The sequence below is a fragment of the Geotrypetes seraphini genome, chromosome 6 (assembly GCF_902459505.1).
Source record: "Geotrypetes seraphini chromosome 6, aGeoSer1.1, whole genome shotgun sequence".
NCBI lineage: Eukaryota > Metazoa > Chordata > Amphibia > Gymnophiona > Dermophiidae > Geotrypetes > Geotrypetes seraphini.
The window spans coordinates 140,128,010-140,141,229 of record NC_047089.1 but is presented as its reverse complement, the minus strand read 5'-3'; the positions used below and the strand labels follow the sequence as shown (position 1 = coordinate 140,141,229).

Sequence of the window (13,220 nt, the reverse complement as noted above, 5' to 3'; positions counted from 1 at the left end):
AAAATATACTAAGCCAAGAAAAAGACAACCAAATAAAAACGCGCCATACTTAACATTGGGTGACAAGTTTGATCTTACAACGAGTATAGTATATAGAAAACATTGACAACAAAAGAAGTTAAACACGGAGTGGATCAAATATCATTATACAAAACTCATATTTTTAAAAAAGAAGTTAAAATGCTAAATCATATATCGATAACTTTTGAATCAGCAATGCTTTCAATTATATATACTTCTACTATTAATCAAGAAACTATGTTAAACAATACGCAGTTCCAATCATGGACATTTGCAAACTCGCAAAGAAGGCAGATTTAAAGCATAAAACATAAAGTATTTCAAATAATGGATTGGCTAATTTTCCAAGATAAAACATACCTGAATTAGTGTCCAAAAAGAATAAGAACATAAGATTTGCCTCTGCTGGGTCAGACCAGTGGGCCATCGTGCCCAGCAGTTCGCTCATGCGGCGGCCCTTAGGTCAAAGACCAGTGCCCTAACTGAGTTTAGCCTTACCTGCATAGGTGCTGGACGCAGTATTCCAGGTGAGGGCATACCATGGCCCGGTACAGTGGCATGATAACCTTCTCCGATCTGTTCGTGATCCCCTTCTTAATCATTCCTAGCATTTTGTTTGCCCTTTACGCCGCTGCCACGCATTGTGCGGATGGCTTCATTGACTTGTCGACCAATACTCCCAAGTCTCTTTCCTGGGGGGTCTCTCCGAGTACTGCACCAAACATCCTGTATTTGTGTATAAGATTTCTGTTACCAACATGCATCACCTTACACTTATCCACGTTAAACCTCATTTGTCATACTGTGGCTCATTTCGCGAGCATGTTTATGTCATGTTGCAGGTCTTTGCAATCCTTCTGTGTCTTCACTACTCTGAATAATTTCTTATCATCTGCAAATTTAATCACCTCACTCGTCGTACCAATGTCCAGGTCGTTTATAAATATGTTGAAGAGCATGGGCCCAAGCACCGAACCCTGCGGCACTCCACTTGTGACGCTTTTCCAATCCGAGTATTGTCCATTTACCCCACTCTCTGTTTCCTATCTGCCAACCAGTTTTTAATCCACGTATTTCACCCTTGATTCCATGGCTTGCCATTTTTTGAAGTAGTCATTCATACGGGACCTTGTCGAATGCCTTCTGAAAATCCAGATATACAATGTCGACTGGGTCATCCTTGTCTATCTGCCTGTTTACTCTCTCAAAGAAGTGTATGAAGTTCTTCAAGCAAGATCTTCCTTTGCTGAAGCCGTGCTGGCTGGTCCTCATCAGATTGTGTCCTTCTAGGTGATCAATGATGCGGTTCTTTATCAGTGCTTCTACCATCTTTCCCAGTACCGAGGTCAGACTCACCGGTCTGTATTTTCCTGGATCTCCCCTTGAACTTTAGTTTCCAAATTTCTAAAGTAACAAACGCCTTTGCTGGTTGCTGTGCATTGTTTTGTAGACTACTCCCTGCCTTGACATCTGACGTCAAACTGATATGCGTCAAGAGTGGGCTAATCAGTACATTCAATTACAATCTGTCATAGGAAAATACCTCCAGAAGAAACAGATCCAATTTGATAGGTCTATAAAATAATGAGTGGAGTGAAAAGGGTAGATGTGAATTACTTGTTCACTCTTTCCAAAAATACTAGGACTAGGGCAGTGGTCTCAAACTCGTGGCCCATGGACCACATATGGCTTGCCAGGTACTATTTTGAGGCCCTCAGTATGTTATCATTGTTCTGGAACGTTGCCCGCCTCACTGCTGTAACCTCACACAAGCTCTTTCCTGTGTCTGTACGTGATTGTGAGATGGAGTGGAGAGGACAATTGGTTACAAATGGAGGAAAGCGCATGCATGAAGTTACAGCAGTGAGGCGGGCAACATTCCAAAACATAAGATAACCATTGGAGGAAGTGCATCTTGTGAGTGTGTATGTGATCTTGTGAACTCTCGTGAAATTTGGCACCTCTCCTGGCAGTGACTGCTTGATGTAAGATGGCGGTTGTGTCCAGTGCTGGAAGAGGTGAGAGCCAAAGACGGTTGCGGATGCGACCACCTGACACTTAAGGCACAAGTTTTCCAGGCACAAGTCGGATATTGATTCTCCCCTCTACAAAAAAACCTAGTGGACTACACCAAAATCTTGTCTCTTGCAGTTGATACTTTAGATTAGAATCTAAATCACAATTTTACATGAGGTAAAACTCTTTATAAATATTTTCTTAATTGCTTCTGATAATTTCAGCTATACACAGCTGAAAGCAGTGCAACATGCAGAAAGTGAAAATCTATCTAAACTTCACTTTCTGCATGTTGCACTGCTTTCAGCTATGTATAGCTGAAATTATTAGAAGCAATTAAGGAAAGATTTATAAATTATAACGAATTTTACCTTATTCAAAGTTGTCATTTCTTTAATAAGACATTAACTATTTTTTTCTGCAGCCCTCCAAGTACCTACAAATCCAAAATGTGGCCCTACAAAGGGTTTGAGTTTGAGACCGCCGGACTAGGGGAAATGAGATGAAACTACTAAGTAGTAGATTTAAAACAAACAGGAGAAAATATTTCTTCACACAATGTGTAATTAAACTCTGGAATTTGTTGCCAGAGAATGTGGTGAAATCAGTTGGCTTAGTGGGGTTTAAAAAAAGGTTTGGATAATTTCCTAAAAGAGAAGTCCATAGGCCATTGAGATGGCTTGGGGAAATCCACTGCATATTCCTAGGATAGACAGTATAGAATCTGTTTTGTTACTTGGGATCTAGCCTAGGTACTTGGGATCTGGGTTGGCCACTGTTGGAAACACGATACTGGGCTTGATGCCTGGACCTTTGGTTTGTCCCAGTATGGCCATTCTTATGCAATATTGTGTGTCAAATATTTGTACACTCCTGAGGCAGGCCTTGTTGGCCGAAACATGTACATGTCAAGTCACTGAGTTAATAAAGAGCACCAGTCTTCTAGACATCTCCACTGTTTCTTTCTGTATTATATCTGTCTGCGCATGCTATCCCACACATTACAAGTTTTTTAGAAATATTTTGTGGTAGGCATATCTTGAGTGGAGACACTGACATAATAGGGGGGATGGACTGCCATCTTGGTGGGAATGCCAGCACCTCTCTGTCCCACACGCCACACTCATGCCCTCTCTTCCCCCATACCTCTTTAAATTTTCACCAGCATAGAGGAACTTCTCCGACCTGGCTCACCTCTGAAAACACTTCCTGGTCACGGGACCAATGCTGGCGCAAGCAGCAGGCCAGAAAAACTGCTCACTCTGGCAAAGATTGAAAGAGGTATGTGAGACGAAGTGAGGACATGAGTGTGGCATGGGGGGTGGGGTTAATGGATGTGCCACCACCCTGGGTGCCTCCTACGCCACTGGGTGGAGAATGAGCATTCCCACATTATCTGTTATTATTAGCACTTGCTAACAAAATTAAGTGGGAGCATTTGGTGCCTTCTATTTAGGAAGCGTAAGTACTCCTGCATTAATTTCTTGCAGGTACAGTGCGTTAATGTGAATATTAGCACACAACCTGCAATTAAAAGAAAATGCCCTAAAACAGTGGTTCTCAACCTTCCTAATGCTGTGACCCTTTAATACAGTTCCTCATGTTGTGGTGACCCCCAACCATAAAATTATTTTCGTTGCTACTTCATAACTGTAATTTTGCTACTGTAATGAATCGTAATGTAAATATCTGATATGCAGGATGTATTTTCATTGTTACAAATTTAACATAATTAAAGCATAGTGATTAATCACAAAAACAATATGTAATTATATATTGTGAAATATTTATTTCTAATTACAAATAAATGAATGTGGGCATATCTGCATGTGGACAGACCCACCTGGAGATGGATAGAGGAGCGATGTCTTGGTTCCTAAAACCAGTGATTTTCAACCTTTTGACACCTATGGACCAGCGGAAATAAAATAATTATTTTGTGGACCGGCAGTTGAAGAACACTGGGCTAAGTCATGCCCATCTCCACCCCAGACCCCGCCCCCATAACAGTACTAATTGTAACACCATTTTTTCCATTCATTTTTTCATATATACAAACAATATAATTGTATTAACAACACATAATGGTTAACAACAAAATTAAAATACACAAAGCACACTGTATGCTTTTCAACATTCATTCCTACCAGAAAACAGATAACCCCATGCAAATGTAGGACCAAAAACTAAAAGTACTAATATTTACAAACAAACCCTAAGATGCAAGGCTCTGCAAGCAGTACAACCCCAGAGGAAAAGAAACAAATGTATTTCTTCCTGAACAGACAAATCAATCACTAAATTAAAAAAAATAAAAGCATTTCCCCTACCGTTGTTGTCTCTCTCCCTCCATGTGCCTTGCCTTCTGGCCTGCCCTCCCCCCTCCGGTGTTATCTTTGGGCCGGTCCACTGTGCGATCAACACAGCGTCTTCAGGCCGGCTCCCTGAGTGCTGCTTTGCACAAAGCTGTGGGCAATGGCTCCTCGCACACGTCCCGCACCTCTTCTGGAAGCCTTCCCTCTAATAAGAACATAAGAAGTTGCAACGTCAGAGAGAAGGCTTCTGTTTCAGGCGCATGCTGGGTATAGGAGCCTTTTCCCATGGTTTTGTGCACTGCGGTACTCAGGGAACTGGCCCGAAGACGCCGCGTTGACTGCACCGTGGACCGGTGGCTGAAGAACGCTGTCTTGGGCCTGATGGACTTGCCGGCAATCTATAGAGAATTGCTCACTTGGAGTACATGTTCATATTTATACCTTTTAGAGCAAGTGAACTTGCACATGATCATTTATGCATGCTATGAAGGGTCATTGCTTTTATAAAATAAACACCTTTAATGGACTTTACAAGAGGCATCCTGTTATAAAATTAAGCCCCAGATGATGAGATTTTAGGGGCCCTGATTTCAGAATTAGGGAAAGGGCCCTAGCATATTATTCCCAGTCAAGGACTGCCTCTGCAATGACCACACTGGGATGGGAGTGTTATAAAAAAGGGGGAGGGGGACTCCCAGTGCTTCCCAGCACCAGTTCTAGTTGAACTGGAAATCCAAATGAGCAAGAAGAAACTGAAGTTTCCAAGTTTATTCTTAACTTGATATACCAACCATCACAAGTTGGCCGGTTTACAATATTAAAAAATGTGAAATATCTTAAAAGTAAAAAAAATAAAATGGAAATAAAAAATGGAGTAGTGAAGACCAAGACATAGGTATAGTTTGTGGGGAGCAAGGGGGGAAGGAAAGTTTTAGGGCTCCTTTTATCAAGCCACGCTAGTGGGGTTAACGTGCGTGACATTTCATCACGTGCTAACCCCCACGCAGGCCTAAAAACTACCGCCTGCTCAAGAGGAGACGGTAGTGGCTAGCGCGGCTGGCGGTTTAGCATGCACTATTACGCGCGTTAAACCGCTAGCGCGGCTAGATAAAAGGAGCCCTTAATTACATGATGAAAATAAAAATGAAAGGAAGGGAGGAGGGGGAGAATAAAACAGAAGGGAAGTCGCTTCTTAAAAGCGGTTCTATGTTGTTTATTTATTTTATTTCTCCATGATTAAGATGGTTAAGTGCTATTTTGATATGCATCTTTAAATAAAAATGTTTTGAGATTGATTTTTAAATTTGTTTAAAGAGTTTTCACTGCGGATATACGATGGCATTGCATTCCAGAGGGAAGGGGCAATTACGGAAAAAATGGTGTTTCTGGTGTAGGGATTGATTGAGGGAATGATAGAAAAATATATTTCTTGGTAACCCAGTGGTTTTCAACATAGCAACTTTTAAATATAAATTTTCCACATTTGGAGAAGTTACCACAATGGGCTACCATTAAATTGGTTATTTTACCACATATTGTGCTATTTTAGCACAGGGTCCCATTTTATGTAATGAGATCCTGTACTAAAATAGCACAACTTGTGGTAAAAGAACTCCCTCCTTTATTTTGTTGTGCTAATACAATGATGCTGATGTTATATAGCTACACTTTCCCTTGTTTGTTAGGGGCATGTAAAGCCACAAGCAGAACTCATCAAAAGCAAATCCCCCCACTTATCTAAAAGAGCTGAAGAATTCAAGCAAGAAACAAAGCATAACCTGGAAAAGCCACGACACAGAGCATATACGTTGCCACATTTGATCTCTGGTAAGCATTCATGCTTAAAGAACTAGTGCAATGCATTACATCTATTTTCAAAACAAAGTGCTGTAAAACTCCGTTACCGATATCTTCAAGAACAATTTTGCCTCTTATTTTATGAGATTTTTCGTTTTAAGTTTTTTATTCATTTTTCATATAACAACAAGTGTATCACATAAATTTATACAATTTCATTGAGTACACACTTGATATTCCTTCATGCATCACTGTAAATACAACGTATCATTATATAATCCTTTACTATAATATTGAAAAAGTATATGATACTTAATAAGTATACCAACTATTACTCAAATTATAAACCCACCCCCTCCCCTTCCTTTGAAAGAAAAAAAAAAAATTTATGAGATTTTTGTTGGGAATCTAAATAAATTGTTCTGATGTCACAGAAGTGCTGCCTGGAAATTATGGGGCACATTTACCAATTTGAGCCAGCTGTTAACGTAGCAATTAATGCATAGTAACAGTTTAGCACATCATAGAAGTTTATGCATGGTAACTTCTGCATTAACAGCTAATGCAGAACAGTATATAGAATCACCTTATAGTTACTATGCTAGATGTTTTTGTATATTAACTGTTAACACAGCAGATAATGCAACACAATTAACAGCGCATAAAGAGGTATCTAATATAATAAAACGCTAGGCCGCGCATGCGCAGTCCTATCGCGTGGGTCCGTTTTCCGTGAGATGTACAGCACTCTCTCTCCTCCCCCGAGACGGATGTCGGACACGGCGGCTGTCGACCCGTGCTGTTTTTTGATCTGCCCTGCTCCTTGCCTGAAGTCCTCTCTCCTCCAATGAAGCTGATGTCGGACGCGGCGTTTGTCTCCCCCGAGGCGGATGATCTTATGGGAATCAATGTTCTTCGCTCTGCCCTGCTCCTTGCCTTACTATATTTTTAAGTTGAAAGAACAGGCAGCGACTCCTCTCAGGATCCCCACCTGCGTCGGAAGTCCAATGCAGTCGGGGATCTTGAGAGGAGCCGCCGCCACCGTGTCTTTCAACTTAAAAATAGACTAAGGCAAGGAGCAGGGCAGAATGATCTTCAAAATGGCGGCAAATCGATCTCCGTTCCTCCGGGGAGGGGGGGTCTGGGAGGAGAGGGATCGCGGCCACTCAGCGCCCCCACCGAGGAGCCCAGCAACTTTCCGCTGCCTGGGACCCGACTCATTTGCCGCCCCCCCCCCTCTTCCCTTACCGCGGGCCCAACTGCCGATTTAAGCAGCATGTCAAGCACTCTTCACACGCTGCTTCGGGCCTTTCTACTGCCCTGATTTGCTCCGGACGTGTCAGAGTAAATCAGGCCAGTAGAAGGACCCGAAGCAGCGTGTGAAGACTGCAGCACACGCTGCTTGAATCGCCATGTGTAGTCGGGCCCGCGGGAAGGGAAGGGGGGCGGCAAAGGACTCGGATCCGCGTTTGTAGTCGCGACTGTGGGAAGGGAAAGAGGGTAGAGGAAACGCTAATGCAGGCACAGGGAACTGGTGTGGGGGGAAGGGAATGCTGCTTCGGACAGACAGACAGAGGGAGGAAGGGACACAGAAAGACAAGAAGAAAGACACAGGGGCAGGGGCACAGGGAACTGGTGTGGAGGGAGGAAATGCTGCTTTGGACAGACAGACAGAGGGAGGAAGGGACACAGAAAGTCAAGAAGAAAGACACAGGGGCAGATGCGGGACAGCGGGAGTCGTGTCAGGAGGGGTGCGGGATGCCGCAGAGGGAACTTTTCCAATGGGTGCAACTGGGCGGCTGTCGAGAGCCTCTGATCATGGGCAGAGCAAGGTAAGTGTATCATAGGGATAAGAAGGAGGAGGGGGGAGAAAAAGGAAGGGACGCCTACTGCTGGACAGGGGGGGGGGTGAAGAAAAAGGAACGGAGGCCTAATGTTGGACAGGGGGAGAAGGAAGGTGCTGCTGGACAGGGGGGGAGGTAAAACAAAGGGAGAAGGGGTGCTGCTGCATAAGGAGACCTGTGAAGGGGTGGTGGTGGACACAGGGGAGGTAAAAGGAAGGGAGAATGGACAGGGGGAGCAGGCAAGGGGTGGTGATGGACAGCCAAGGAAAAAGAAAGACAGAAAGAAAGAAAGCAGCTAAGGAGAGAGAGAGAAAAAGAAATAAAGAGAGACACACACACATATATTCTAGCACCCGTTAATGTAACGGGCTATAAGACTAGTAGCTAAATAACGCATTAACTGCCATTCAGTTAATACCAAGTAAATAATTTTCTCTGTGTTAAATGGATGGCAAACTGCTAGGAATACCACTAGTTGTTAATGTAGAGGCTTTGCAGTCATTGCACGTTCATTTTGGAAATTAACCCACAGTAACTGCAAAATCCTACCACACTTTAGTAAATATTACAGTTTTAACAAATTCATGCCTATTACAGTTTTGCTTGTAAATATGTTGTTAAAGATAGTGTAAAAAGCTTGTATTTTTCTCCACAGCTGCTCATTCTTCCCTGTTGCTGGAAAAGGAGGAAAGAGCTCAGTTTAAACAGACTAATCATTCTAACTCAGATCAGCCATCATGGATGGAACTTGCCAAGAAGAAATCTCAAGCTTGGAGCGATATGCCTCAGATTATAAAATAAAAACAGGATATTGGAGAACAATGGTATCTGACATTTGGTTGATAAAGACTTCCTTTTGCAGATTTGTTCAGGCCTGATTAATATGAGGTTTTCTCATTTTGTGTCTGTAGGGAAGCCTTTTAATGCACAAAGTCCTAATTAGGAAGAGCATTTTGTATCCTAGGAAAGTTTTTTTTTTTCTTTTGGTGGAACTGTGAAGGAAGAGCACATTAAAAGCAGCTATGTTAATGTTTACTTTCAGTTATAAAGATGACACTCTATTCTTGAAATTTCTTTTAAAAAGATTGTATTTAGAAACTAATGGTGTAAATACTGTCAACCAATGGTGTGCGGTCAGAGAATTCAGTGATGACCCTAACTGCAGGCTCCAGGCTTCCGGTGGCTTCTCCTCCCTACCTCGAGCTTCAGGCTTCCAGTAGCGGCTCTTACATGCTGCTCCAGAGCATTGTGCCATCAAGGGATCCTCTACAGATGCTGAATCCCTTGCCGGCTCAATGCTGACCAATCCTAGGTCAGCACAGCAGGCCTTAGCATCCTACAGTAATGAAGCGGCGGAGCAATTAAATTCCTCATTGTGAATCCCTGAAGGCGTCTTTTGTTTTAATTTCCTGCTGCAATATCCCGACATCAAGGATAAGCCCAGCCCTGTTCTGGCCAACAGACTTCTGGCCCCAAGATGAGCACATATTTTTATATCGCAGGTAAATGAACAAAGGAGAGAAATAAGGGGATCCAACTAACTCACTGGGGGAGGAGGACAACACTTTCTCTCTCTTTTAGCTGGAGGACCTGCTGGAGAAAGGACAGAATTTATGAAGAGGAAGCTGGGGAAAAGCAGCTCATGTGTTATGTGAACCTTCAAGTGTTTGTCGGTTGCAGATAGAGTAGTGAACTTATGTAAAGTGGGTTCTGTGTGTCCTCCCAAGCTAGCAATTAGTGCAGGTTGAGCTTCTAAAGTGCTTGCTTATTGCACAGATTGGCCAAGAACCCAAGGAAAATACTGTCAGAGGTTGAGGAAGTAGCGGTGAGTCGCAGCTCATCCCACTCCAAGCTAGAGTGGGAAGCATAACAAAAATGAAGTTGGTTGTATTCAAGGGAGAAGGAACAGGTAAGGAAGTGCTCTAAATCACAGAAGAGTAAGTGTAGCTGGCGGTAAGAATCTCACTCCTGCTCCAACACAACTGTTTGTCGGCGCAAGCACGTTGCTTCTCCACCTGACCACATTGACATGTTTGAGTGTATGGTGTAGAAGCGCAGTAGCCTGGACGAGAAGCAGAAATACAAAGAAGAGGAGAAAAAAGAAATGTAAGATGTTAATGGACAAGTGTGATAAAGACTGGGGTCTAGAAGAAGGAGGTAAAAGTAGTGCTGTTCCTATTGTGTCATAAACAGTTACTACAAACAGGTAGTCGTCGATTTACGACCGCAGTTAGTTCTGACTTCTAGGTCGTAAGTGGATCAGGATGTAAGTTGGCCTATGTTAAATTAAGGCAAGAATATTAGACTGGGTAATGATATTTTAATCATTTTAAAGCAATCTATTAACATTTTCTTTCTTTCTAAGTCAAACAACAATACAATTGTGGAAAAACAGACAAAAATAAGAAATACAGTACAGTAAAGTACATTTAAGTCATGGCACCACTGGTGCTTGGCTGCAGATTGTCAATATCTCCATCAGGCGAGGCTGCGGACCCGGAGATGGGTGGAGTTGCTCTTTTCATAAACATATTGAGCTTCATCTGAATTGTTTGCTTTTTTTTTCTCTTCATAAATTTTGCAACAAGGACGAAATGTGTTGCATGCCATCCATTCAATCCTCGCAAATCATTCAATGTTTGGGTCCATGTCTTCAAAATGGGTGAGGAGTTTATTCAGTAGAGACAAACCTGACAATTCCTTTGTGGTGAACATTTGTTGTGGCACCTTGATCTTTCTCTAATTCTCTTATTTTTTCTTCCGTCACTCTTTCTTCTTCTAATTCTATCAGCTCTTCATTCATATGTTCCCCTGATTCCTGGTCTAGAAACTCCACATCTTCCATTTCACATTCCATTGAAAGGTCTTTTGACAGTTTCACTATTTCTTCACGAATCTCATCAAGTTCTTGTTCACTGTTAAATCCAGCAAAGGTATTCACATAGAGGGGCATAATCGAAAGGGACGTCTAAGTCCCTTTATGTCCATCTCGCAAGTCGTCCAAAGTTAAAAAGAGCCTAAGACACATTTTCGAAAGAGACGTCCAACTTTTTTTTACTTTCGAAAATCGTCTAATTATACGTCCTACCGATCTGATTGTCGAAGCCGCTAAATCGTCCATCTTTATACCACATTCCCGTCCAACTTTCCGTCCAAGTCCAAAACGCCTAGAACAAGCCCTGTTGGAAGTGGGAGCGGTCTGCAAAGTGATGAACACCCAGACATGCCACCTAAATAGTGGGGTACCTTACAGGGCACTGCTGTGAACTTCACAAAAAGGGTGCCATGGCTTCTCCTCCCTACAGTCCCCTTATAGGTCACAGTGAGCCCCAAAACCACCTCCAGAATCCCCTAGACCCACTTATTTACCACCCCAATAGCCCTTATGGCTTCAGGAGCCACTTATATGCCAGTAAAAAAGGGTTTTGGGGTGTATAGGGGAGTGCATATGATTAAGTATCAATGCAGTGATTACAGGGGCTTATGGGCATGGGTCCTCTTCTCTATGGGTCCCTAACCCACCCCCAAGATGACTTAAGCTGCCTCTGGGCTGGATGACTAGGCTTTCCTATGCCAGGCGGCCAGGTGATGATGGTCTGGAGGCTGAAATTTAAAGTTGTGAATAAAATTTTTATGGAGGTGGGGGGGGGGGGTGATTACTGGGGTAATGTGTGGGGTTCTGTGTTATGTGTTTGAAGTGCTTATCTGGTGAGTTTAGGTGGGTTTTTGTGACTTAAGACCAAGTTCTGTCTAAGCTCTGTTGTAAAACTTTTGGTTTTACATGCTGTACGACTAAGTCTAAGCCAGCCCATGTCCCACCCAACTCCCACCTTCAACACGCCTCCCGAAACGCCCCGTTTAGCTTTGGACGTTAAGCGGCACTATGAAGACCTAGGTCATTTTAAAATACGTCCAAAACCTGGTTTTATTATTGGCGTTTGGACATTTTTGAGAAATGTTCGTCCAAGTGCCGACTTAGGCTGGTTTTTGGACATTTTTTCTCTTTCGATTATGAGCCCCATAGCGCTTAACACACTTCTTCCACATAACATTCACACACTTTTCCGTCACTGATTCCCAAGCCAGTAGCAAGATTTTTTATACACTTAAGAATGTTATACTGTTTTCAATAGTCACATAGTGATAGTTCAGGGTCGGCATCTATAGCAGCTATGGCTTGGGCGAAAGTGGTTCTGAGATAGTTTGCCTTCAAAGTAGCAATCGCCCCTTGGCCCATCGGTTGAATAAGTGGTGTAGTGTTCGGGGGCAAAAATAACACTTTCACATTGGGATAGAGATCAGCTAAGTGATGTGGATGTCCAGGCGCATTATCAAGCAACAGTAAAATTTTGAAGGGGGTTCCTTTCTCCAAACAGTACTCATGCACTTGAGGAATAAAACAATTACTGTACCAATCCTTAAATAAAGCCTGGTTCATCCAGGCATTACGGCTTGATCTATAATAAACTGGCAAAGTGTGCTTGTTCACATTCTTAAATGCACATGGATTTTCAGAATGGTAAATTAATAAGGGCTTCAGCTTGAACCCATTGATATTCCCTCCAAGCAGTAGAGTGAGTCTATCCTTGTGTGCTTTAAATCCTGGCATCCTTTTGGCTTCTTCATGGATGTAAGTGCGTCCTGGCATCTGCTTCCAATATAACCCTGTTTCATCCACATAAAAAATTTGCTCTGCCAGGTAACCCTCCACCTTGATTATTTCTTCTAAACTATCAACAAACTTTTTAGCTCCTTCCTCATCTGCATTCGCTGCTTCTCTAGTCACCCAAACATTATGCAACTGGAATCTATTTTTAAATCTCTTAAATCAACCAGTACTTGCCACAAATTCTTGACTATAGTCTTCTCCAGTGCGTTCCTTTAAAGTCCCAAACAGACTTCTAGCCTTTGACTGTACTGTATAGAGGCTTAAGGGCGTCTGCTTTTGAATCTGATCTTCCATCCAAATGGTTAACAATTTCTCCATTTCATGGATGGGCACAGTACGTTGCTTCATAATCACTGTTGACTGCAAAGGTGCAAAACCTTTCACAGCTTCACAAATTCTATTTTTGTCCTTTATAATAATCGACACAGTAGAGTGTGATAACTTTATATCACATGCGATCGCATTCACTTTCTTTCCTCCTTCATACTGTTTTATTATCATTTTAGTGTCCAGATCTATGGCCTTTCTTTCCTTTTTGGAAGGCTGAGGAGTGGACAG

The 13,220-nt window shown here is 42.6% G+C and overlaps 1 protein-coding gene across 3 annotated transcripts in view; it reads left to right on the top strand.

Annotated features, from left to right (window-relative positions):
• The window catches only part of CRACDL (CRACD like), a 220,950-nt gene extending 209,897 nt beyond the window's left edge, over positions 1 to 11,053 (top strand). For 2 of the 3 annotated variants that reach the window (XM_033948955.1, XM_033948956.1), the window contains exons 10-11: positions 6,038 to 6,179; positions 8,649 to 11,053. In XM_033948955.1, coding sequence (XP_033804846.1) covers positions 6,038 to 6,179; positions 8,649 to 8,794 — 288 coding nt within the window. In that variant the 3' untranslated portion in view covers positions 8,795 to 11,053. The remainder of the gene's footprint in view (positions 1 to 6,037; positions 6,180 to 8,648) is intronic. The other variant, XR_004539898.1, reaches the window with a different exon arrangement.
• Positions 11,054 to 13,220: the final 2,167 nt, after the last annotated feature.